The sequence below is a fragment of the Gymnoscopelus microlampas genome, assembly GCF_963454915.1.
Source record: "Gymnoscopelus microlampas genome assembly, chromosome: 17".
Classification (NCBI taxonomy): domain Eukaryota; kingdom Metazoa; phylum Chordata; class Actinopteri; order Myctophiformes; family Myctophidae; genus Gymnoscopelus; species Gymnoscopelus microlampas.
The window spans coordinates 23,153,983-23,181,664 of NC_139954.1; the positions used below are offsets into that span (position 1 = coordinate 23,153,983).

At 38.3% G+C, this 27,682-nt stretch overlaps 3 protein-coding genes across 7 annotated transcripts in view; 2 read left to right on the forward strand and 1 right to left on the reverse strand.

Annotated features, from left to right (window-relative positions):
- Positions 1-3,508, forward strand: part of klf12b (Kruppel like factor 12b) — a 54,960-nt gene extending 51,452 nt beyond the window's left edge. For all 5 annotated transcript variants that reach the window (XM_084085128.1, XM_084085130.1, XM_084085131.1 and 2 more), the window contains one exon: positions 1-3,508. This exon is cut by the window's left edge and continues 892 nt beyond it. The gene's annotated coding sequence lies outside the window, so the exon portion shown is untranslated.
- Positions 3,509-4,800: 1,292 nt separating this feature from the next.
- LOC311064672 (uncharacterized protein) lies at positions 4,801-9,379 on the forward strand. The gene is made up of 3 exons (XM_084084584.1): positions 4,801-5,086; positions 7,803-7,918; positions 8,095-9,379. The coding sequence occupies exons 1-3, from the start codon at positions 4,911-4,913 to the stop codon at positions 8,289-8,291; spliced, it is 489 nt and encodes a 162-aa protein (XP_083940710.1). The 5' UTR covers positions 4,801-4,910; the 3' UTR covers positions 8,292-9,379.
- A 9,219-nt stretch (positions 9,380-18,598) lies between these two features.
- Positions 18,599-22,870, reverse strand: klf5b (Kruppel like factor 5b). Its single transcript, XM_084085141.1, has 4 exons — positions 22,529-22,870; positions 20,227-21,181; positions 19,787-19,846; positions 18,599-19,243 (listed from the first exon to the last, which is right to left on the reverse strand). Exons 1-4 carry the CDS (start codon positions 22,715-22,717, stop codon positions 19,065-19,067), a joined length of 1,383 nt encoding a protein of 460 aa, XP_083941267.1. The 5' UTR covers positions 22,718-22,870; the 3' UTR covers positions 18,599-19,064.
- Positions 22,871-27,682: the final 4,812 nt, after the last annotated feature.

The window sequence follows — 27,682 nt, forward strand, 5'->3', positions numbered from 1 at the left end:
GTTGTGTGTGCTCTTTTGATCCGTCAAGCTTAGGACAGTAGGAAAGGACTCAGGCCTAGTTTGATCCACAGGCAGTATTGTTTGCACCATTCCGTCTGTACTCTGCCACCCTGTGTGCCAGCATTGTAACCAGGAGAGGGCGCCATCTCACCATACATTGGTTCCCTAATCCGCTGTTAGATCTGAGGCACCCAGATGGGACAGTGACTTGGACACTCAAAGAGGGGCTGAAATTGTGCCCACTTCAAGGCCAGCAACCTATCGAATGAGATTCAGACCTTACAGCCACAACCGGAATGAAGCAAACGCATCAGCAACCTCAACTCATAAACACATCCATGCCATAAGATATAGGCCTAGTTAAAACATTTGCTTATGGTATTCTGTTGTACTTCAGACAATAAAAAACTGGACACACAGTGGCACCACCAGCAAAGAAAAACATAATTTGTACGTTGATCAACTCACAGGGTTGGAAAGCCCCAGATCTCATTTTCGCTATCCTTTATGTTGAGCCTCTTGAAAACATTTTTCTTTAAAAAAAATATCTTTGGTGCATTTTGTGCTGTGATTAGCAATCAGTAAAGTGCAATCTTATAAGGTATAATAGTTTAAATATGACAACTTCTTTTGTTTATTGTATCTTGCTTTTTATGCCTGCTTTGATTATATTTATCACAGAAAGATCACCACCCCCCTCCTCCCACATGAACTTTGAAACAATCAGTGAACATATCCAGTATGTGAAAAAGAAGAAACAGGCACCTTACAGACTCAATGTATGACAACTTTATTTGAGTTACATATTCTCTTATGGTTATGTCATGAAAATGACATGAATAAAGCTGACACGGGCTCCAGCTTGACTGCAGTGTTACAGGGACATACTGTAGTGGTGTCTGATGTACAATACAGAAGAGCAATACACACTGAACAAGATGATGAGAAATGATACTATCTTGTCCTCGTTGTTCTGTGTTTTGATGTCATGCCTAATGAAGGTCTGCAATCATGACTACGTTTCCACCCACCCGTGCCACCGCCTTACTTTAGTATACTACTTTTACTTGTGTTGCAAATGGGTTTGTATTTCCAGTACAAATTTTTATCCTGGTGTTACTGGCTCCTTTCTACCTGTAAACAGCATAGCCTTGGATAGGGAACTTCTCAAAATCCCCATCCTTGAAATGTTTGTCTGTCTCACATATGAATCACTTAAATTAAACTAATTGGAGGAACCACACATACATATTTACAAACAGACGTTTGTGTCTGTGTGCGCGTACAAACATCCGTACACACAGGCGCACGCAAACGCACATGCACACGTACAAACACGCTCGCATGCACACGCACCTGCCATTAGTTCCATCATTTACATGCAACATGTTATAATGCATAGTTTTGGGAGGCCCATCACTTAAAAGTACAAACACTGAAGGTTTTTGATCGATTTGTTTCCTATACTTTGCTGTGCTGTATGAGAGTTCCAGACAGAGTAACCCATATGATACAATAGTAGGCTATTGCTAAATGCAGTTTTTGGACTGAGGCCAGTACATAGTAATGTTAAGCTATTCTATAATATAGTACTTTGGAAACCACACATACACAAACACAAACACACACACACACGCACACAGTTTCATGTTTGAATTGAATATCCAAACTTTCAGTAAGTAGCCAAATCCAGGAAGTCAGTTACACACATCCCGCCCAATGAACGTATGCGACTCCCCTTTGATGTAATGAAGAATTATAATGTATGTTGTCATATTTATGTATATTATTTGTGCACACGTGATTATGCCCAGTTGTATTACCATTTCGGCAAAAAGCATATCAGCACCTTGTTTGTTTATTAGTATGATTTTCAAATTATTTTATTTCAGATGTCGATTTATACACAAATAATCATCATTCTATTTTATCATCCATATACTGTGTAAAAAACATTTTATGATTGAGGGGCACTTCATCATTGCATATAACTATTTTCTGTACAAATGATCTTTTGAAATGTTGTAATATATGTGATAGTGAAAATAAAACTTAATACCAAGTTCGGCTGTATATACATTGGAAAAATAGGGCTCTTGATTAGTAGGTGCAGAAAATACATTTATACATGTAAAGTCTTTTTTTCAGAGACTGTAATTTATCTAATTTGATATACAGCAAAGTGGGGATATTGGTATTGCTAAAGCAGTTTATCATTCTGTAAATTTCCATGTGATGTTGTGTAACGGTTTCATTTTCTTTTGGGTTGTGGTTAACCAAGGTCATGTTTAAATCATTCTTGTTCAAGGCTGAACCAGTGTCCAATATCCAGTAACCAACCTTTTTATAGACATCAACCATTTCAAGGTACTTAAATCCCTGTTTTACTACTTTACCATACCTGAACAAAAGATTATAGTGGTCAAGCACATATCAACTCATACAATTTTTCTCAGTATGACTTTTGCATGCCTTAATCCAACAACTTTTTACAAATTTAAATTTGACTTGAAGATGGCTATGAGCGTGTATACAGGACAAGTATTGTATTTCCCTCCAGTGTCTCTTTCCTCATTTGAAAGCATAATTTTGTAACGGAAACCAGGGTCAAAGTTATGCAATAACAATTAATAGTGCCTCATCACAATATGTTAATATCAATACTCTGTGCAGAGTTTATTTCAATTTCAACGTACAGTATGTGTTCAAATTAATAAATTGCATATGAGTAACCGTGAATTATGGAAAAGCACAGACCAATATGCAAATCTGACCTCCAATGTTTCGTGGTCTTTTCGCACTTGAGCCTTATGCGATTGCTTCAAACACAGCATCCTCCAATAACGTTTTCACGTGCTGTTTATGCCACCCATTATTACTTTACTTGCAATAAGTCACTCCCTATTACAAGATGTTTCAGATAGAGCAGAGCAATTCCATTGAAGACAATGAGGAGTCTTCTGCTGAATTTACTGTGGCCTGGCTACCAGTCATAGAGTGACTAGTGAATGAATACTGATCCTACACTTTTCTTTTCTTTTTTGTGTGAAACATCTGCGTTTCTTTTTCTGCTTTTGAAGTTTTGTAAGTAGTGAAGCCAATGCCTTTGTTTCCAATTTCCTGATATTACATACCGTAATCGTTACTGTATTTATGTAAAGTGAGTGTGTTGTAAATATATTCAGAAACTTTCACTCTTACCGTAAAAAGTGATATTGCTCAGCATTGCTTCAAAAGGGAGATCCTGCTCATGGAGTTCCGCATCTGAAAAAGAAATGTTCAGTCCTACTATTTTTCAAAAAGTTCAAGAACAGGTGTCCTTTATTCATTTCTTTTCTCCTTTACCCCCTTTTCTCCAACAGTTGTTTAAATATCCAGTCAGTGTTTTGCTCTTTTCTCTGTATTTTTCATATGGATGGAGCTGTGAAATTAAAGTAAGTTCAAACATATACATGTATATTAATATGAATGGAGGCATGAAGGTTAATAAAATTGCATTTTGTATGTAACAGCGGCACGGGGCTAGTTGTATATATATGACTGATGTGAATGGTATGAGGTTTTGATGTCATCTGTGCACTGTGAGTGTAATCACATTCACGGGCCTTAACCTAATAGGAAAGACATTTCAGATGATGCAATACATTTATGCACTTGATATACAACTTTTAGGGTAACACATGAGTTAAAAAGTACACAAATGCATGTTATTTCATTTAACATTTATTTGTCCAGGAAATAACTTGAGATTTGAGGGAGACTTGGCCAAGATATCAAAGCACACCATTTCAACGTTAAAAATGATCAAATAGCCTTAGAGCATGTCAAAAATAGTTCAGTCTTAACTCACGTATAGATTGTAAAACGTTTAAAACATGTTAATGATGTAAATGCTGGTGGGAATATTGAATGTGATCTTAGGCTCTGCATAACATATTGCTTCCTGCTTTGATGGAAGACAAACCATTTTCAGAGCCAGCTTTGTGTCGGTGGTTCTCAAAGTGGGGTCCAGGGACTCTCTGGGTTCCTTGAGGAAGCGGTTCCAAATGGACCCTTACAGGTCTGTAACTCTGAGAGTTACAGACCTGAAACTCTGTACAAATGCAGGGTCCATTTGGCTCCATTAGTACACTCTCAAAGTTATGGGGGGGTCCTTGAAATCTAAAAAGTTTAAGAACCACCACAGCTCTCAGAGCAGGGTCCCTGGCTGCAGCGCCACCTGCAGGCTTTGCTCTCTTTGGTTGTCCCGTACAAAGAGAGCAGAGCCTGCAAGTGGCGCTGCAGGTGCAGTTGGTTGGACATCAACATTAATATGGGCTGTCATCTGAAAATATTTTGTGCCAGGGACCGCCATTGTAGATCATACAAGATTTGTGTAGTTAAAATGCTTAACTACACAAATATGTTCGACACGTTGTGAATTTATATTTAAGACTTATATTAGTTCATATTTAGTTTGCTTAGTTTTTAGCCATTTTAATTAGTTTTTTCTTAATAAAGTTTCTTAGTTTGTTTTACCTTGTAAGGCGACTTTGAGTACCTAGAAAAGTGTTATATTCAGTGCTATATTAATACATCGTTGATTTTCTTTTTATCATTATATAGGCTACTTTATATTATATAGGTTTACTTTAAAATAAAGTGGTTTAATTGATTTAATTTTTGATGCTATACTAACTGATTTGGCTAGGGACCCCCTGGAATCCCCTCGAGGACCCCTGGAGGTCCCCAGACTCCACTTTGAGAACCACTGTACCACTGCGCACACCGGAAACGGAAATGCGTTTTCAAACACGGAAAAATAAACAAGTCTTACGTTCGGCGGGCTTGTTGTTGTAACTAACTCTATGGTTGTAAACGCTAAGATGTAGAATATAGACGAAACGGAACTTTTACAAGCAGAAACAATAATGGACATGAAAGAAGAAAAAGTCCATACCTGGATGTCGGGAAGACAAGAATCCAGCCAGGTGAACGACGCTTTGTATTTACCCTCATCTACCAGGTCCAGGTCCAAACAGAATGCTCTGCTTTCCAGAAGTAAAACAAACAATAACACACGAGAAGAAACAAGTGGCGAAGAAAGGTAACTGACATCAGACAGATGTTTTCTCTGGTGAAGTTTAGGCATGTGTCCCCCCCTCCCCGCCCAGATGTGTTCCCTGCAGTGGTGTAAAGTATTGTACAATTTCGAGGTTGTACTTCACAGGTGTGGAGTATTTCAAAATGTCATTACTTTTACTTCTCCACTACATCTCAGAGTCAAATATTGTACGTTTAGTCCACTATAATTATTTGAAAGCAGTTACTTTGTAGATTTAGATTATTATTAACTACTTCAGCTCCATTTTGGCCATTTGAAAACAGCCAATCTACAAGTTCACAAAGCTTGGCGATGCAATGCATTGTGAGCTTGTAGATCGGCTATTTTCAAAAGATTTGTATACATTTGAAAACTTGTGAATGGGACATTATGCATAATGAGTATTTTCTACTTTTGATACTTTAAGTACATTTTGATACCAATACTTTTGTACTTTTACTAAAGGAAATTTTGAATTCCACACTTTTACTTGTAACAGAGTATTTCTACATTGCAGTATTGATACTTTTATTTAAGTAATACATTTGAGTACTTTTTCCACCACTGGTTCCCTGGTTAAGTTTAGTTATGTGTCCAGTGTCCCACGGCCCCACCGCCCAGATGTGTTCCCTGGTTAAGTTTAGTTATGTGTCTCACCATCCAGATGTGTTCCCTGGTTAAGTTTAGTTATGTCTCACCGCCCAGATGTGTTCCCTGGTTAAGTTTAGTTATGTGTCCCACCATCCAGATGTGTTCCCTGGTTAAGTTTAGTTATGTGTCCCACCATCCAGATGTGTTCCCTGGTTAAGTTTAGTTATGTGTCCCACCATCCAGATGTGTTCCCTGGTTAAGTTTAGTTATGTGTCCCACCATCCAGATGTGTTCCCTGGTTAAGTTTAGTTATGTCTCACCGCCCAGATGTGTTCCCTGGTTAAGTTTAGTTATGTGTCCCACCATCCAGATGTGTTCCCTGGTTAAGTTTAGTTATGTCCCACCATCCAGATGTGTTCCCTGGTTAAGTTTAGTTATGTGTCTCACCGCGCAGATGTGTTCCCTGTTCCTCTCTCTCTCTGCACCTTGGTTGATGCTGAGAAACACGCTCTCTTGGCGTGATATAAAATGAATGATTCATACTTCATATATTACTATATAGCCTCATTTTAATAAGGTTAGATAACATAATGGTTTAAATAACAGCCTCATCACTCCAAGAGATGTGCTGTGATGAACATGCAACAATCTTTACCTTGACATGAAACATATATTAAAAAATGTGTACTTGGTAGCATGCTGCAAAGAGGAATAATGTCTGTTTAAAGCCCAGCCAATGGGCAGACAGAGGGGGCGGGGCTTAAGTAATAACAGGTCGTCCCTATTGGTGGTTTTAGTCCATGTGCAAAATTTGTACTCCCTAGCATGCTGCGAACTTGAGTTATGGCTGTTTGAAGGCCAGCCAATGGGAAGACAGAGGGGGCGGGGCATCAGCAATTCATGCTCGTCCCTATTGGTGGTCTAAGTCCACATACCAAATTTGGACTTGGTGGCATGCTGCTAACTGGAGTTATAGCTGTTTAAAATCCCGTGCTCATCCCGTGCTTACACGGACGGACGGACATAACATACGCTGGGGGTCCCTGGACTCCTCTTTGATAACTTCAGCAATTCATGCTCGTCCCTATTGGTGGTCTAAGTCCACATACCATATTTGGACGTGCTGGCATGCTGCAAACTGGAGTTATAGCTGTGTAAAATCCCGTGCTCATCCCGTGCTTACACGGACAGAACATACGCTGGGGGTCCCTGGACCCCTCTTTGATAAGCAGTGGCACGTGTGGCCAATAAGAGGAGAGATGGCAGAGGCAAGCTCCAAGTGTGTGTGTGTGTGTGTGTGTGTGTGTGTGTGTGTGTGTGTGTCTGTGTCTGTGTCTGTGTGTGTGTGTGTGTGTGTGTGTGTGTGTGTGTGTGTGTGTGTGTGTGTGTGTGTGTGTGTGTGTGTGTGTTTGTATGTGTTGCTTCTTTGCCGTGCTCATCCCGTGCTGATACGGACGGACGGACGGACATACGGACAAAGTCAAGTGTAGAGCGGTTGGCACCGCTAAAAAGACTATTCAGTCAGACTCGATATAGCCTGAACTAAGCACTGACTAATCAATGCTTTTGTTTTTAATGTGTTTGCTTATAAGTTAAATGTTTTTCAACATTTTTTTTCAACACAATCAAATTGTTTTCAACATTTTGCACTTTTTGATAAAGATATTGGTCAAAACATTGGTTATCGGTCATAGGACTCTCCAAAATCGGGATTGGGCCCAAAAATGGTTGGGCTCTAATAACGGCCAAGGTAATGATGAGGGAGGTATTTCCTTTACTGATCATCACTGTGGTGGATAGATACACTAGCAGCGGAATTGATGTATCGCTAAGTCCTTCCCTCCTTAGTTGTTGCTAACACTGAATCAATTCACACCAGCAGCGGTAAGCGGTGAGGTTAAATGCAAACAACTCTATGGTGAGGTGCAACCGCTGCTTTCCTCACTGCAGCAGTGCGGTGAGACAGAGTGGTCCCCAATAATAAGTGTGCTGTGGTATGAAATAGGGCTGGACAAAATATAGATGTTTTATTGATATTGTGATATGATACTAGATATTGTCTCGGATTTGGGATATTGTGATATGGCTCAAAACACATTGATGTTTGTGGGTTTGTCTCTATTTACAGCTCCAGAACTGAGAGATTACAGGAGACCAGAGACAAATTCCACTGTACCTTTAAAGGCTGCAAAGCAGTGTACACCAGAAAAACCCACCTAAAAATACACTTAAGGAGACATTCAGGTCTGTAGCTTTGACTTTGTGTACAGTGACTATGTATACAGCCTAGTAATAAATTGTCTAAAATCTGCATTTTAGGCGTTAAGCAGACGTTCTTATCCAGAGCAACTTGTCATTCAGCAGAGATCATCATAATGTGACTTGCGCGTCTTGTCTATATGCTTTGGTTTCCTTACAAGGTAACAAGCCATACAAATGCGACTGGTCCGGCTGCACGTGGAGCTTCACGCGCTCCGATGAGCTGAAGCGGCACTACAGGAAACACACAGGCGTCAAGCCCTTCCAGTGTGAAGCCCCGGACTGTGAACGCAGCTTCACCAGGTCTGACCACTTGACCAAGCATGTGCGGAGAAGACATCCTGAGCAACTGCTGTAGTGGGGCAGATGGAAGGACAAATAGAGAGAGATGTCACAGTCAAACACAGAGGTTGACCTGACACACTATGAGGATGGGGGCTAAGACTGACGTTCGAATATTTGTTATAAAAAACACTTTGGTTCGAACCTTTCGAACTTCGTACCTACAATGTATTTGTAACATAAAATATTGTATGCCGTAAAACGTATACAGCAGAAGTATTTTTTTCTCCTCTCTCTCTCTCTGCGCCTTGGTTGATGCTGAGAAACATGCTCTCTTGGCTTGATATAACATTAATGATTCATACTTCATGTATTACTCTATAGCCTCATTTTAATAAGGTTAGGTAATATAATGGTTTAAATAAAAGTCTGGGTTATTGAAGATTTACGGAGAAGGGAAATGCATCACTCCAAGTGATGTGCTGTGATGAACATGCAACAATCTTACCTTGACATGAAACCTATATATATAAAAATATATATTCAGTCAGACTTTATATAGCCTGAACTAAGCACTAACAACTAATGCTTTTGTTTAAATTAAATGAAAGCACACAATTCCAAGATTACTCTTGTCTGGGAACTGCGGACAGCAAGGGAGGGGTGTAACTAAGTGTAGCTTGTCGTTTGCAGAGGCCAGCTGCTGTGCAAGGTTACAGGGGGCCTAGGGCCATGCGAGAACTCGCGAGGGAGATTAGTATTGTATTTTTTTAATTCAAAACTAATTTTCACATTCAAACGTTTGTTTATTTTTTCTATTTAAATGTAGGTTTGACTATCGAATAACGGTCGATAGCTCTAGTTCTCATTTGTCTAACAAATTGCAAATGCTTTGGTACAGTACATGCAAATGTTGCACAATTGTCATTCGCTTATTTCATATTGAACAAAAATATATTATACTGGTTCTCTGTTCTTACCCTCCAAAACATCTAAGCATTTGTTCATCGCTCAAAGGGTTGAATTAGTTATAATCTGTAATGCATTTTATTATATTTGACAATGCATTTTTATTAATATATGTGTACTTTTTGTTTGTGTCCTGAATTGTTTAATTGCTCTCAGGTGAGTATTGGCTTTTTAATGAAGGTGAATTTGTGAAGAGCCAGGAGTTGTTGAAAGACTGCACTGTAATTATACTGTACAGAAAAAAATGTCTTTGTGCTTTGCAGTGCTGTAAGACAGTATTGAAATAAAACCTAATAATACACCCAAAACTATATTTACAAGTTATAGTTTGTTTTTCAGTTCATTTCTGGATTGGGTTGGCTACATTTCCGTTTAGTTTCTGTAGTTTATTTTATTAGTTAAAGTTATTGTAATATGGGAGGCATTTGTCAGGGGCAAGATTTACGAAGTTTAATCCCATCGTAGTGAGAAATTAATATAACATGTCAAGACCAAAACAAACAGGGTCACTTGGACGCTGTTACTGGTTTGTCTCGAACAGACCACAGTTTTTCCACTTTAAAACACATCTGGGGCCATTTTAAATGTCTATTCTGGCTTTTGTGTGCATCCCAGATAGTTTTTAAGTTGCTTGATTCAATATTTAGATATTTGATATTCATTTTTATCAAAAAGTCCATTGAATCCCAGTAGATCAGCAGTTTCTGAAGCATCACCATTGCCAACCATGCCACGTTCAAAATCACTTAAAAGACCTTTTCTTCTTTCTGATGCTCGGTTTGAACTGCAGCAGATCGTTGCTCTTGACCATGTGTACATTGTGAGATCAGCAGATATAACGGCCAATATTCCTGGCCGTTATATTGGCAAGAAATATTTGGGCTACTTCTTACTTCATTCACAGGTGTTACCAATGATACTAATTAAGGCTCTGTTAATCTGGCTTTTGTGTGCATCCCAGATAGTTTTGAAGTTGCTTGATTCAATATTTAGATATTTGATATTCATTTTGATCAAAAAGTCCATTGAACTTCAAACTCCATTTTAACTGTGGTAGATTAGTTGTTATGGATGAAAATCCCAGTAGATCAGCATTTTCTGAAACACTCAAACCAGCCCGTTTGGCATCACCAACCATGCCACGTTCAAAGTCACTTAAAATACCTTTTCTTCTTTCTGATGCTCGGTTTGAACTGCAGCAGATTCGTCGCTCTTGACCATGTGTACATTGTGTTAAGGAGCAGTTTAAATGGATCTTTAGATTCCGGTCAAGCTTAGGACAGTAGGAAAGGCCTAGACTACAGGCAGTATTGTTGCACCATTGCAAAAACAAATTCACAAACAATATTCAGTCTGCTCTGCAGGTATGCTGCCTCCTTGTGTGCCAGCATTGTAACCAGCAGAGGGCGTCATCTCACCATAGATTGGTTTACCAGTCTGTAGTTTGATCTGAGGCAGCTCAGGAGTCAGGTTACCTCGATGGGACAGTGACTTAAAAGAGGAGTTGAAATTGTGCCCAGCATTCCAAGGCCAGCGAACGAACCCATCCGATAATATTCAGACCTTATGACGAAAACTGTAATAAAGCACTCATAGTGGCCTATACACATCCATTGGTGCCATAAGATGTACTTCCAGCCAATGACAACTGGTCAAGTAATACATTAAAATAAACACATCATTTCACTGGGTTGGACCTCGTAATTCCTATCCTTTATGTTGAGCCTCTTGACATTTCTTTAAAACATTTATGTTGCGTTTCAATCTATGGACAGGTAGATTGTAAGGTAGCCAGGTAGCCTAAGGTCAAACATTGTTGAAGTATCAGTATAGGCGGTGACAGGTAGCCTGGGACCAGACGAATCTGCGAGTGCAAAACCAGGCTAGGTGACAGGTGACAGCAGATTTTGGCTGGTCCAGTGAGAGATGGAGTGTCGAGCAGCGGGATAATGTCACAGGTTCGGGTTGAAGTGGGCAAACAAACAACACCAGGAGAACCATCCGAGGTTAGCTACACAACATGATACACCTGTGTCAAATGCCAAAAATGAAGTACATTACATTTTTGTACAACTAGTGTTGTACACAAATTACCGTAGGAACAGTACCACAAGAGTAGCTGTCAGTGTTTAGGCTACAACAGCTAAACAGTTTAGCTGAAGTTAGCAATTGGTCCCTTACCCAGGCAGCCATATTATATTGGCAAGAAATATTTGGGCTACTCCTTACTTCATTCACAGGTGTTACCAATGATACTAATTAAGGCTCTGTTCCATTAAGAATTTTGTCAAACCATAAAAAGAAAAAAAAATACATGTCTCAATTAAATGATCATGCTACTGCTGCGTTAGCATGTTCATTCAGCTGGCCTCAAACTCACAACCTAAGGGTCATGAACTATTGAGCTACTTGCCAACTGAGTAACAGTAGATGATTGCTTCACATTTGGCAATTACCAGAGTTGCCATGTAGAGAATTAAAAAAACTGAAACTGTAATCAATAAAATAATAATAATAAAAACACATAATTAGCAAGACAATTCAGAGAATGTTGTACTTCATCTCTAGACATTAGCCTATAGAAATTCTGTAATTTATTTGTAAATATTGATTACGCCATATTATTTTTGCATTGACTGCAATTGGTTAAACAAGGATATAATTCAAAATACTGTCAAAATTTCAGTTTTTGATAATATATCAACAATCTGGTTATAACTTTTGTGGGGGATATAGTCTGAAGATGCGATGAGTGAGTTTATACCGTAGTGTCAACTGAGCAAAACATTTGGGAGGACATTTGTTTTAAAATGTTTGCACTTGGCTGGGCCTCCATTTTGGTCAATATACCATATTTCAGGGGTCTTCAACAGGGGGTCAGGGACCTCTAGGGGGTCCTCAGAGTTACTACAGGGGGTCCGCCAAATCTTTGTGTGATGGGGAACATTAGATCTGCTATTTTGGGAGAGTTGGTGTGTAGAGGGAAAAAGAGCAGACCAAGTACAGAGCCAACTAATGATATTCCTAAAGCAGTTGTTTATAATTCTGTAAACAATCATATGATGTGCAATGTTTTATTTTTTGGTTGTGTTGTTATTAACCAAGGTTAGGTCTAAATCATAGGTTATGGTTAAATCATTCTTGTACAAGGCTGAACCAATATACAGTAACCCAACATTTTAGATGCAGCAACCATTTCAAGGTATCCCTTTAAATCCCCACGTTTTGCTACTTTAGCATACCTCAACAAAACATTATAGTGGTCAAGCGCAGTTCTCAGTATGACTTTTACATGCCAAACAATTGTTAAAACATTTTATTTTTCACTTGAAGATGGCTGTGAGTGTGTATACAGGACGAGTTGTATTGTATTTATTTTTCCTCATTTGAAAGCATAATTTTATAATGGTTATCAGGATCAACGTAATGCAATAACATCTTATATGACTTCTTATCACAACATTGTAACAGCAATACTCTGTGCAGAGTTTATTTCAATGTTCATTATGTGTCCAATTTAATAAATTGTGTAATTGAGTAACTGTATTATCGAAATTAACAGACACAAATATGCAAATCTGACCCCAAATGTTTCATGTTCTTTTAACACTGAGCCGTATCACGTTATGGCATTGCTTCAAACACAGCATCCTCCAATAACATTTTCACATGCTATTTATGCTACCCATTATTACCTTTGCATTAAAGGTAGGGTAAATGCTATTATTTAGTTAAAATAAGTGTTAAATTGCTCTATATCCTGATATATAGAGTCTTCGTTCAGTATCAGGAGTCTCCCTGTCTCTCCTGCTCTTTAGTTAACAGAAAATGCATTTTCAGGTCGGGATACCTATTTTATCCAATCAGTAGAACTGGAAGTGATGGCACTAAGAAATGAGCAGACAAAATTGGAATTGGAACAGTATGAAATTGAAGCTGATAAATGGGTACTTTTTCCTGATTGGCTGAAAGTTTTCATCCCACCTGAAAATGTATTTTCAGTTTTTTAGCTGGAGAGACGGGGAGCAATAATTACTCTCAGAATATAGTGCTTTAACCTTTTAACAAAAAACCTTTTGTTTTAACCAAAAAATATCACTTGCCATACCTTTAAGTCACTCTATTACAAGATGTTTCAGATACAGAAGAGTAATTCCATTGAAGATAATGAGGAGTTTTCTCCTGAATTTACTGTCAACTGGCTACCAGCCTTAAGAGTGACTAGTGAATGAATACTGATCTTACACTTTTCATTTTTGTGTGTGTAACATCTGCAATACAGGAACATACTCGTTCTTGTATTTATCTAAGGTGAGTGTGTTAATTATATTCCGAAAATGTAGCTCTTACCGTAAAAAGAGTTGTGATACTGCTCAGCATTGCCTCAACAGAGATCCCGCTGATGGAATTCTGCATCCGAAAAAAGAATGTTCAGGCCTAATATTTTTCAAAACGTTCAAGGAAAGATGCCCTTTCTTCATTTATTTTCTCAATGTCCCCCTCCTTTTCTCCAACAGTTTAAATATCCAGTCAGTGTTTTGATCTTTTCTCTGTATATTTCATATGGATGGTGCTGTGAAATTAAAGTAAGCTCAAACATAGTATATCAATATGAATGAAGGTTAATAAATTGCCTTCATATGTAACGGCGGCATGGCTCTAGACTAGTTGTATATTATCATGCTGTTTGACTGTGATGTGAATGGTATGTGGTTTTGGTGTCAGACATCTGCGTACTGTGATCACATTCGCTGGCATTCTGTAACCTAATCTTAGTATTAGGAAAGACATTTCAGATGATAGCTGCATACAGTTATGCACAATGTTCAGGTTACATTTGATCACTACAGTGGCGTAAAAAAATGTTTGTCAGAAAATCACCCAAATACTGTAGCCCTATGATAGTGTTTTTATACTTCTAAATTAAGACATAGCTACTAAAGCGTACTAAATTATATTTAGTCCTCCACCAGTGAAGGTACATTATAAGAACTGGTATGATTCAGCAAAGCATAGCAGACATGCTACATTCATTCTTATGAATTGGGGGGGGGGGGCGTCTTGGAAGGATTTCGTTTGTGTGTAATCCATTCAGTCCAGTATGGATTACACACAAAAGAAATCCTTCCAAGACCCTGTTTGACAGAAATTAGAATGTTCCTATCAACTGTGAAAAGAGTATGATGATTACAATATAGATGATTACAATATAGCTGTCCCTCTATCTGGATATTTTGTACATCATTGAGACTTTTAAATCTCCGCATTGGAACTTTCCCTGTCATTATGACATGCTGAGACACATTTCCCGCTTGATACTGCAGGGATGTTTTGATATGTCATTTCTTTCTCTCTCTCTCTCTCTGACTCATTCCACTGACACTTGTCAGAATTAATTGTTTTCATATCAGAACACATTTCTCTTTCTCTACATTGATAGCTCTAGCTGTCAATGTATGGACCTTACAAGACCAGGCTTGAAGCTTAGTTATTTAAAGTGGATAATGTACCATAATTACTAGATGCACCACCATCTTTATTACACTGTAGATCAGACATCATTACAGTTACCTCTCAGGATAGACATCAAACCGAGTGTAGCTTTAAATTAAGTTGGACCAGCCTACTATGGACGGCTGTCCACAGTTTCCAATATTCCATTTGAGAGGCTATGGAATTCTCTTATTTTCATGTTAGTATTATGGTTGTGCATGAGTGTTCGTGTTCGCAGCAGGCCAGCTATGTGCTATAGTGCAAGTGTGTGTATAAAAAGTCAGGGTAAACTCTCAATCGATTTGGTCATAGCCTCTCTACCGGTATATTAGTACTTTCATTTGTAGGCATATATAATTTTGATGTTATGTTTACCTGATACAAGTCTATATGGGAAACGTTTTAATTTCCTTTACCCACACGACTGAGAAAGGCACGGTTTGTGTCCATCATGTAGGGTAACTGGACAGATGCAAAAACATGGCACTGGATTGAGGCTATTTCATGCTATTTAGCTATTTGTTCCCGTTAAATTGAGCAGGAAAGTTCTTCTTCAGAAGTGCTTTGGTTGAGCTCAGCCAAATAAACGTATCGGCATTAAAACTTAATATCCTGTTCATTTTCGAAAGCATCACCCCTTTATGTTAGCACTTGAAAACAGCTTACATACAGTAGGTTCCAATTTCTGACAGATCATCCAGGGCTTGCCTTAGCTCTAGAGCTAGGCTTAGTATATACTGTAGCCTATGATTAGCCTATATTAGGCATGTAACGATTTATCGTAAATCTATTAAAATCAATTCAAACTAGTGACGATTTAAATCGATTTAATAAAACATGTATCGCGATGCAAACAGCAGGAAAGAAAAGAAGAAAAGACAGGATCTTTGTAAGAGAATTGATGTAAAAAAAAAAGAGTTCAGTCATTTGCTACTGTATTGAAAAAAAGGATAAGAGAAAACACAGTTTTGTAAAAAAATAATAATAATAAATACTGGATTTGTGTAAGAAAAAAAAAGAAATGATTTTTCGGTCATTTGTCTGGAAACTAATTTTATGTTTAAAAAATCGTGAAAAATCGCTAGTAGGCTAGTTCTTTCATTACCAGTGAAAGAAAAGAAAGAAAGAAAAAAAGGTTACACAAAACATTTATTTGGAAATTCACTGTCGGTCAGGTTGTAGCATTAGCACATTGAATTAGGATACAATTTAAGCTACTACTATACAATCTTGTGTAACACTTTACATGAGTGTCAGATACAATGTAAAGTTAAATCAATTCATTAATCAATAACTCACTGTTGCATTCAACACTGAATCTCTCAACCATAGAGTACTTGGTGGTACTGTAGACTGCAACAGCATTAATATATGATAACTTGTAGAATATTAAAAAAAAAGAACAATTATGTTTCAAATATAATGATTGAACTATTAAACAAGCAAATAGAATCAACGATGACAAACAATATGAATATCTCAACATGGTAATTATGCTCATATTCAAATTTCTAATTCATTTGGTCTTAAATAGTATAATATTTCGTTTTACAACACCCAATAATTAGTGTATTTTAGAAAGCTTAAATGCCAAAAAGGGCAGCAAGCATACAATTACACATTTTCAGTTTGTTTGCATTTTCAACCAAAATGGCAACTTTTTTTTAATCCATGGAGACGATATTAAAAGGCACTTTGAAAAGATTTAAGAATAAACAAATATTATTCTTGTACAATGTGAAGGAAACCAGTAACGTGTTCAGACCTACAGAGGGACAAGTATATCTGGGACAAGTAGTAGTACAAGCATATCTGGATATACTTGTACTACTAATTCATAATGTACGTGCACACACCATTCTGTTACGTTGTTGGTCATAACTCCTAGCTTTCATAACAGAGAAGAATGGATGTCTTGCCTGTTATTGAAATCTATATTTAGAACAAAATATTGTACAATTGTGCCTTGTAGAAGTATGTTTAAGTTTAGTCTATTGCTTCCTCCTCTTATTGTACCCTATGCTAAGCTTACTGTACAAACGTCAATTTAGTTTCGACAAGAACCCTATAGGGGACAATATGGCTCTGACCATCAGTGATATTTCTGTTCTTTATGGTGATATTAAGGTAGAGTTAAGATAAAGATAAATGTAGCCTTTCATTAATCTAAAACCATGCATATCTTATATTTCCATGGACTCTAAAACTTCAGTTAAGGTCAGTTAAGCCTGTTTTATACTTTGTCGTATACGCCGAAAAAAATGTACGATCTACAAGTTCAGAACGCTTAGCTTGTGAGCTTGTAGATCAGCCATTTTCAACATAAATTAAGCATTACAAACCAACACCCCAAAAAGGCATCTCCATTATAAGGAATTCAGGCAGGTGATTAAGCACCATTACATGTATCTGCACATTTTCCTGAAAAAGATCACGTTTTGACGACCATATCTATGTTGCATCATAAAGGCACTTATATTGACTTGAGTGCCATACTGTCAAAAATGATTTTAGAAACGCATCGCATATGCCTTATATCAATCAACTTACCCTTTTACAGTGCGATGAATACAAATTTGTATTATGGTTTCCCTTAGTGGACATCAAACATGTATCCCTGCACATTAAAATCCTCAGTGTTAATTGTACTCTGATAGCATAAAAATGCTTACCGGTTAATTTTTACACCCAGAGCTCAATTAACACTGAGGATTTTACTGTGTGGATAGAAGTTTCATTATGCTGTTTGAGCTAAACCGAGCCACACCTAAATTATACTTAATGTATTGTTTTGAATCTGCTTGTCCTGGAGGGGAATTAATCTACAGATTTCACTTTTACTTTAACTCACTGTATTGCAACATACATACATTTCACTATTATGTAGTCAAAATGAACAAAGTTATGGTATATTTCTTTATACCAGTAGATAAGGGCTGTCATACAGCAGCAGAGAGTGAGAGTGATTCATGGCTGAGGCTTCATGGGGCTCCACGGTGTCTGGACAATATGGATGTGCATGACTGACCAAAATCTGAATAGAAAGATCAAATCTACTGTTCTTGGGACAAATAATTAAAAAAAAAAAGTATTTCAAAATTAAGATATAAATACTGTGTGTGTGTGTGTGTGTGTGTGTGTGTGTGTGTGTGTGTGTGTGTGTGTGTGTGTGTGTGTGTGTGTGTGTGTGTGTGTGTGTGTGTGTGTGTGTGTGTGTGTGTGTGTGTGTGTGTGTGTGTGTGTGTGTGTGTGTGTGTGTGTGTGTGTCAAACAATTCTTACACATTTATGACTTATAAAAGGTCACATGTTGTCTGTAATACTGTGGCAATGATCTGACAATGTTTAATTATGATTAATAATTAATGTTTAAATTGCTGTTAAAGGAGTAGTTCACCCCAAAAAATACTTATTTTGTATCAATTGCACACCCCATGTGTGTAATTGATAGAAATAGATTTTTTTTTTTTGGGTGAACTACTCCTTTAATTTATGCATTTGTAACTCTCAAGAGTTAAATTAACACTAGGATTTTACAGAGTACAGTAATGGTTCTGTACAAGTTGTGGCTGTTGAGGCACATAGGAACAATCTATGCACCGCCACCTACTGTGTACAGAAACATGTGAGCACATCTGAGGTTTCAATTGAGGCTGAATACAACTTGGAAATATTATATCATGATGATGTAAACCAAGTTTTTGTATTTTGTTGTAGGTTTAAAATCTAAAAATGTCTATCAATGTACGACAGTATTATACTAGTCAAAACATCTTACAGCACACAATATCAACATGTTGTAGCCTACATGATGTGTCCATATTAATTTACTAATGTCCAGTTGAAATTGTTCCAACTGCCCTTAATGATGCATTAGTAAATGGTCTTTTGAAATATTTTAGAAAAGAAAGCTTGGAAATAGTTGCATTATTTCTTTTACAGTTATTCATGACCTTACAGTAAATATTTCATTCATTTTATATTTGAATTCCTTTCTGTAAAGTGAACTGAAATTATAATGAAAATATACCCTTATAAAAAGGAAAAAAAGTTTATTCATTATAATTTGACTGTTGATATGAAATATTGTGATGTGACTCCTTGGCAGTATTTCCTGAATTCTTCCCCCAGTATTGGGGTTTACTTTGATAACATACAAGAAAAACAAAGGCAACATTTGATCCTCTTAAAATAAAACACAACAATCATCTGTGCCAGCACTAAGAATAGAATAGTTCAACTGGGAAGAAAGTGGTCTAATCCTTTTTCTTACTTTTGAATGTCAGTTCTTTATAAAAAATGATTTGTTATATCGCACCGAAAGATGATGGTATTCTGATATTAAAAATAAAATAAAATGTGTTAAATTTGGATCATGGGGGGCATTTCTAACTCTGGTGCCTCTTCATGTGCAGGGCCAGGTGATCAGAGCGGGAAAAACATCGGCTGCACACGCTGCACTGGAAAGGCTTGGCTCCAGTGTGTTTCCTGAAATGGCGAGTCAACTCATCAGAGCGAGCGAAACGCCACTCACAGCCCTCCCAGGAGCACTGGTATGGCTTTTCTCCTACAACAACAGAGCATAAAGACAGTATTAAACTATGGGCAATAGGATGGCAAAGATTTTTCCCTACCTATAGCAATGGTAAATTACATTATTAGGCCCTATTAGGTATTTTCTACTCACCTTGACTTAAACATTCAACTGATCTTAGTGAGAAGGTATGTGTTGTTGACTCGTGTTGTACATTTAGTTTGATTATGAGCTATAAATCATGGCGTTTCCTGTCTGACCCCTGCCCGCTTTCTGAGAACCATGGGGGTTATGTGATTTGACAGCAGAGAGGACTGGGCCAGGACTGTCAGCAGACAGAATGTGTCTGCATGCCAAGAGAATGTTTCTGCCTGGTAACATGACAAACTAAGTTTAAAAGGAAAAAGCTGTCACACAACTCGTAGCCACGATGCAATGAGGGTTTATTAAACAAACACCAAAGTGTTGTGCTCCATTTTGTAATTCTTGCACTCCTTCATTTTGTCAAATGCCAAACTAAATCCAAAATTAAACCTGGGAAACAGTGTTATACAGCGTCATTAGCAAAACCTTTACCTGTGTGTGTACGTAGATGGGCTTTCAAATGAGAAGACTTGGTGTACACTTTCTTGCACCCTAATGGAAAAAAAGAATGATATAATATGATGAATGATACGAATATAAATGAACATTCTGAAACTGCATTACATGTAGTTGGAGATGTCTTAAAATTATCATGCCTTTTAACCACCATATTCTGTCATAATTGGTGTACATTTGCTGAAAATAGCCAATCTACAACTTCACAACATTGTAGATTGGCTATTTTTGGCGAAGAGATTTGCAGTATTGGGAAAAAAGTAGCAGACCAAGTTGACCCTTGGGGGACTCAGTCAGCAAAGTATATAGAATTTAAGTGGTTAAACTCCTCATAGCCATTTAATGAGAGAGAAATATACTGTAGCTTCTACAGTGTAGTACGATACCACACGTGTTGCATATATTACACAATTCACCTGAGATGTCACAGTGGTGAATCCGCCTTCTCTCCAGGTCAGGATTGTTCCTCCGGTTAAACTTAACTGCAGCAGACTGGGCCAGCACTGGCGACAGCGGACCAACACCCGGCGTTGTCTGAACTGTCTGGACCGGTGCTAGGCCTGCACCCTGAATTGACCCAAGACCTGGGCTTTGGATTAATCCAACACTGGAATTCAGAACAGGAGACAGATCTTGACTTTGAACCGGTGCTAAACTGGAAATCTGGCCTGATCCGACATTGCGGTCGTGAAAAGTCAATTTGGAGGCAATGCTGGCCTCATAGGAGGGAGGCGGGGAGAGATTGTGAAGCAGCTCCTTCCCTCTGTCTGGACTCCCTGGCTCAGAGTTAGGTGGAGAAGGTGGCAGATAGGTTGGTCTCTGCTGTGGGGTAAATGGATAACTTTCATCCTGGTTTGGACTTCCTATGGGTCTAACAGAATTCTGGGCAGGGCCTAAATGGACATTGCTAAGAGGAAGACATAATGGGGACATGGAGGCGCCTCCATGTAGCTCAGAGTTCACCTGTGTTCCATGAATAAAATGCTCGAAGTCCGAGTTCAAAAGTTGGAACAAGGGAACATCCTGAAAGTCCAGAGATGGCATTTCCTGTTTGATGACAAAGTTGCTGATAGTTGTGTCTGTTGTTGTAAAAACACCAGGGTGGTCTGGTACTCCACTGCCCTGACAGACTGCAGTGGGGAACAGAGAGGGTGGAGAGAGAGGTTCTGTCTTGATGGGTCTCATTGGCCTACAGAGACCAGGGTGCATGTAAGTAACATCGGGCAGGAGTAGACTCATGTTAACGCTGTAAGGAGAGCCCAGGTCCTCTGTAAAAGAGGGCTCTGTGATTATAGAACTGTTTTTGCACACCCTCTTGGTGTCTAGACCCTGTGGGAGGGAAGACATGTAGTTGTCCATCTCAGATTTGACCTGAAAGGTGAAACAGATCAGAGTCAGTTCTGTAAGCTAATTAGCTCATCTGCAACTGACCCTAGGGGAGTTAGGCTACTGTGAAAAACAGGTGTACTTTATTATATTTAACAGTAAAACATGTCATTAAAATAAACTGACAGATTTCTTCCTCTTCTCTTGATATTGTGAAAGGACAATAAAATGACTAGGTTCATAGTCAGCACTAAAACATTTATCATGGACACTGAACTCAGCAATGGCCTTATGTTACATTCCCACCTCTCCCGTAAAACCATTCATTCTGTGTCCCAAAAAAAGACCAGCTGACTAATGCAACATCCATGGCCAGAATTGAACTGCGTTCTAAACTGATGCCGAAGAGCCAAAGCTACTTTTACAAAATATCTAGTCAGAGTCCATCTTTTTAGCCTATATGGTTCTCAAAGTGGGGTCCAGGGACCCTCCAGGGTTCCTTGAGGGGGTTCTAAATGGACCCTTGCAGGTCTGTAACTCTATGTGTGCAAATGGTTCACACCCAGAGTTATGGGGGTCCTTGAAATTAAAAGGTTTAAGAACCAATGGTATAGCCTATAACCCTTGCTGAAGCTGCACTTCTTCTGTTCTGTGAATGTCAGCCACATGAAAGAACTTCTGCCTCCCTCGCTTCTGAAGCAGCCGCCCTTCAGAAGTGCTCCTTCCACTAAGCTATATGGAAATCCATGGGCTGAAATTAGAACATCCAGTTGCTCCGCAGCGCTATCCATCTTCTTCCCAAGTTTCATGTCCCAACCGTGAATGTACGATTGAGCCTATTCACACATTGCGTGCATGGGCATGCTCGCTCTAGCCTACTGTAAAGCTTTTCCAGTTAATTAAAGGTCATTATCAGATCAGCCATTGAACAATCACAGTTTCAGTTAAAAATAAGCGACAGGCCTTTTTTAAACGATTAAGAAAATAGGCTACAGCCAGCCATTTATAGGGTAAGGAGTGTGTGTGTGTGTGTGTGTGTGTGTGTGTGTGTGTGTGTGTGTGTGTGTGTGTGTGTGTGTGTGTATGTATGTATGTATGTATATGTATATATATATATATATATATATATATATATATATATATATATATATATATATATATATATATATATATATGAAATGTGTGTGAAGGCCTCCATCCGTAGTATACTACAGTCAAAAAGCCCATTTATATCTTTAATTGAACTGCCTTTAGTAGCAATCTGACTGATCGCTGTATAGATCCGTATCTTAACATGATGAGTCCTACTAAACTGCATGTTGTGAGGCATATTATTAACTGACAGTCGCAATGATAACATAATATATTTAAAACAAAAATGCAATATCCTACCAAATTGTAATCGTGAAAGGAAGAAGTTGCCGCGATCGCATCCCTCGTGTTGTTGTACAGCACTTTATGTCCATGATCTTCACCTTTCAGATTCAGACCGTCATCTATTGATAGTGCGGGTTTACGGAGAGACGGCGCGTCCTTCCCTGGAGGAGCAACCCAAACATTATTCGTTAACACAGTGGCCATAAAAGCAAAATGTATTATCTGAACTATGCGATTTCCCCCCCGGAAAATGAATTAAGTATCAAGTAATCAAGTGTGTTTCTAATTGAATCTAATTGTATATTAAAGCCAGGCGGTAGCTGTCAAGCTTTCATTCTCTCTATTTTTTGCGCTGCCTTGTCAAATTACGCAACTGCGTGATATCAGTGCGTCTGTAGGGCGGGGCCAGTGGTGGAAACTCACTACTCACATTTTTTACTTAAGTAAAAGTATCAATACTGCAATGTAGAAATACTCAGTTACATGTCCGGAATTGACTTGAGTAAAAGTACAAAAGTATTGGTATAAAAATGTACTTGAAGTACCAAAAGTAGAAAGTACTCATTATGCAGAATATCCCGTTTCACACGTTTTCAAATGTATAAAATGTATTAAAATATTTTGAAAATAGCTGATCTACAAGCTCACAATGCATCCATCATGCCATTGTGAGCTTGTAGATCGGCTATTTTCAAATGGCCGAAATGAATATTGAAGTGGTTACTGTATGTTTTGTAATAATGATTAACTACTAAAGTTTTCAAATAATTGTAGTGGAGTAAAAGTACTTAAGTACAGTACTTGAGTAAATGTACTTAGTTACTTTACACCACTGGGCGGGGCTGAACATGTAGAAAATAAACACGGCATGTGCTGCTGTGATAGGGAAACACCTAGAGTTAATGACTACCTTGGTTTTTACATCGAGTGAAGATGGGTTTTGGGTAAAACGAACAAGGAACGCGAGATAATAAAGCAGCCATTATGGAAGATTAAGTTGTCAAAGTGAGGGTGTCCATAAATCACGGTTCATCCACAATCTCTCACGAGAATATTGTGTCATTGACTATCACTTACATGCTGTTATTCACCTCTGGTCTATGATATTCAAACAGTTTCTAACAAAAAAAACTTGTCAAATGCATATTTTCTGGCTAATTATTCTCAAAACATGAATCCATGTTTATTGTTTTTGAATGTTTTGTATTTATGTTTTACTGTTTTAATCATAGGGTAGGCCTATAAGCAGTATATATTCAATATATAAACATTTCCAATGGATGTTTTTTTTTGGTTCTCAACCTGTTTCTACAATCAGTCAATTTAGTATAACTCACTAATGTGACATAGTTCGTATTAACATTATTCATGGTATTTTAGGATGCATGGTCTTTGGAGGCTGTGCTTGTTTGGCATGTTAAAAAGGCCATTGCAGTGCAGCTGTCTGTCAGGATTGCATACTTGATGCCAACATTCCAGGGGCAGCAGTGAAGTCTGCAGTGATACTGGCAGTGGCAGGAGACGTTTCAATCAAAATAGCTCAGCATTTCACTCAAACACATTGTGTGATATACTTACACAGGCTCATGAGGAACTGACATTTACTGTAGTGTGCGGCCTGGAATTATTGCTTGTTGGGAGTGTCCCAGGGGTGAATATAACTGCATTTAGTTCAGAGAGGAAACCTTTATCCCGTTTGGACTTATTTTTATTTACCTGCTGTCACAACTTTGAAACCTGAGTATTTGGTGCTTGTGCTTAACCACTTATACATCCTATATACTTCATTGACCGGAGTCCCCCAAGGGTCTATTCTTGCCCCTTTCCCCTCTACAGAAAATCTCTTACCGGAAATAGTCAATCTACAAGTTCACATCACGTTGCAACGTGTGGTGAGCTTGTAGATTGGCTCACCGAATGTTTTGCTATTTTTGCTGAATGTTCGTCTTTTATGACATGCCCAGAATAGAGACGCTATAGGGTTCATGTGGTTAATCCATTTTTATTCTTTTTCTTTCAATACCGTGTGAACACGTGGCCCAGCAGTGAAAAAGAATCAGTAATCCTACCTCTAGCACTCTGAAAGATCACGGTGAGACAGTGGCTTTATACATCACCTTTGGTTATGACAACAAAATTGACTTTGATTTTTTTGCTTTCCCACACAGGTGCATGGCAGTATTGCCACATGTTCAGTGATTGTTCTGGTGGAACGTGTTGGAACAGGAAACACAGGTACTACCTACGCCCACATGTTGGCACGGCAAACAAAAAAAAATGATGTGGAAAAGGCAGGGTTAATCACCCAAAACACATACATCACCATTGGCAAAAAGCGTAGGCAGGGCCAAACACACACACACACACACACACACACACACACACACACACACACACACACACACACACACACACACACACACACACACACACACACACACACACACACACACACACACACACACAGTGTGTACACACCACACATACTGGCACACGTGAATACATATTCATGTGTATGTTTAAGGAGTGTTTCATTGCAAAATTTACTCGGAAAAGGACTGCTGGTGTTTGAGGATTCAAACGTGACAGTTAATGCCACTCCCAACCGTGTTTATCTTGAGGCGGTTTTTGTTCTTTCTTCTATTCAAATGTTGACGTACTGCACAGTTTACAAGCATTAATAACAAGTTGTGTCAATCGCTTTGTCCTCGGCTGAACCTCAAACTATGTGCAGGCCGTGAAAAATGTTTTCATGCAAGCTCTGTGAGCCCTGCTATGTAATCTACAGTGTGAGATGTGGTGTGTGCATTTTAGCTTTTTCATCAAATCTAAACCAAACATATTATTAGTCACGCACTTTTCCTGTTCTAACATGTGTAAGCTATTATTTGGTATTATTATTATTATTATCCACATGTTTGAACAGTCTTCTTATGTTAGTAAAAGAAGGCACTCATAAATTGAGGCCAGTTTTAGATCATGGAAGTAAGTTAGAAATGACATACTGTAGCTCTCATATGTTCAACATATTTATCATGACATAAATTAAATTTGAAGGACATTCATGCTAACTAATTAGGGGCTAACTGATTGACTGTCAGGAGATGACCTTTCAAACTGCAATTTAAATCCTTGAGCGTCTCAGCTCCAAGTGGAGCAACTGTCATTCTTGGCCCTGGCTCTTCCTGTACGGCGAATGTGAGCTGAGCCCTTCGCCATATCCCCCTCGTATTAAAACCTCACAATATGCACAACAACTGCACAGCAGATGAGCGAGAATGCATGGTATGTGCTTACAGCTTCACGTCTAGTCTCTCCTCTCACATGGACTAATATAGCCAAGCCAAGTGTGTATCAGAGAATTAAGCTATACGGCGATGGTAATTTTCTCATGAACAATTTGAAATTGTGCAAAGATATTTCTTTCAGGTGTTTATTTGTTAATGGTTTGATAAATCTAATGTATGTGACAGTGTCCGTATTCGTGTGCGGTTATGAAATGACATGTTTTCAACTACCAGGCAGTGTAACATAAGAAATACAAACAAACCTCAGTTATGCTCTATATATAGTCAATCTTGCAGCAGGTGCTTGGCATACCCACCAGAGGGCAATGGTCAGCTATAGTTGAGCTGCATTTGTGCATTTTTGTGGCGACAACTGCTGAGCATTGTAAGTAACAGTGTGAGTGCATTCCGGTGATATATGAGATGAATTATTACCCTCAAATACCCAATGTGTAGAAACTGGAAGGGGAAAATACTAAATAAATCTATATTTTAGCTGAGGAATTCTATTTATTTATTCATTTTATTTATCTGCATATGAGGTTGGCTGACACATAGGCAAAACACATTGAATTTGAATGCTGTAACAATTTGTGGGACTTGTTATAAAACTACATCCATGAAAAAACAAACAAAACAAAAAAACCTCTGCCTAATACAGATTCCATAAGGTTAATTTTCTTTTGCATTCTATATTTTCCTTTTAAGGCATTCTGAATTATAATTAATTTATGTGAAGTCAGCTATAGCAAGGCTGCCCTTGGAAAAGAAATGCTAACAATCAATAATTTCTTCTTTGACTTTATTATTTCTTTAGAGGTTTGGCTGTGTTACAAACCTGGCTTGTTGACTATGTACTGAATTTATCTGATCTGACACTGTTTCATTTGGCATTAGTAATCACTTCCATAGCGCAGAACTGAACGTTAGTGTACTCATGTTTGTAAAGCAGCAGATGAGGCTAATGCTGTTCTCTAGGGAGAAATTCAATATAATTTGTTAATTAAATGGAATAATTTAATTACAGTAACTTAGAAAGCATTCATCAATATAATTGTTTCTGGTGCCACTGTTATAATTGAGGTTTAAGTGAAAACAACTCAGTTTCTAATGTTGGTAATGTGCTGACATAGTCCTCCCTCTGATCTTCTACCGTAGCATTTCTCCACAGTGTTTCGTTTGATATCCAGCCATAGCACATCACAGAGACCAAAACATTTATTACAGCCATTTAATTTAACCTCTCTACAGGCATGGACAAGAGGACAGGGATGATAGCACAGCCGCACTGAAAGGCTCTCGCTGTTCAGCTTCTAATCTGATCCTGGCTGTTGCCCTTTCATAAAGACACCAGAGCATTACCCTGACTCCAAACATACCTCTGCCATTTAAACTGTCTTGGATTTCACCACAAAGACTACCAAATAGAGTCCAATTCATTCTTCGGGGCCCAAATAATAAAACATAATTTCAGTCTAATCTGCCTGAAGAATGTCCTCTGTTTGAAGTTGACAGTGCTCTATCTTCTTGGGAAATAATTGCCTTTTGAGTACAGCGGGAGAGGCCACTGAGGTAAGCCTGTGGAGGCTCTGCACCTTACAGGTGCGCCCTTGGACAGACAACCTGTTCGTTGTTCTAGAGAAAGAGAGGGAAAGCCACACTGAAAGAATTTATCTGACAGTTGAAACTTTACTAGGCACTGGAATGAACAGCACGACACTGGATTCTCAAATCATCTTGTAGCCAAATTGAGCTGAACAAAGAGACACTGGTTCTCAGTAATTCCCCCTGTCTGTTAGAGCTGATGAATTCCTGTTAATAATGCTTTATCGTTTTGTTTGACACGTTTTTTAAATCGCTCGGGCCGTAATCGGTTTGGTTT

What these genes read in the sequence shown, in the direction of transcription:
- LOC311064672 (XM_084084584.1), top strand. Translation starts at nt 4,911, where the DNA reads ATGGACATGAAAGAAGAAAAAGTCCATACCTGGATGTCGGGAAGACAA. An exon ending in GAAACAAGTGGCGAAGAAAG is followed by an intron (nt 5,087 to 7,802) that starts GTAACTGACATC and finishes CTCTATTTACAG; the next exon opens with CTCCAGAACTGAGAGATTAC. An exon ending in ACACTTAAGGAGACATTCAG is followed by an intron (nt 7,919 to 8,094) that starts GTCTGTAGCTTT and finishes TTTCCTTACAAG; the next exon opens with GTAACAAGCCATACAAATGC.
- klf5b (XM_084085141.1), bottom strand. Translation starts at nt 22,717, where the DNA reads ATGGCCACTGTGTTAACGAATAATGTTTGGGTTGCTCCTCCAGGGAAG. An exon ending in TCACCACTGTGACATCTCAG is followed by an intron (nt 19,847 to 20,226) that starts GTGAATTGTGTA and finishes TTTTTCCATTAG; the next exon opens with GGTGCAAGAAAGTGTACACC. An exon ending in CCATCTACGTACACACACAG is followed by an intron (nt 19,244 to 19,786) that starts GTAAAGGTTTTG and finishes CTGTTGTTGTAG; the next exon opens with GAGAAAAGCCATACCAGTGC.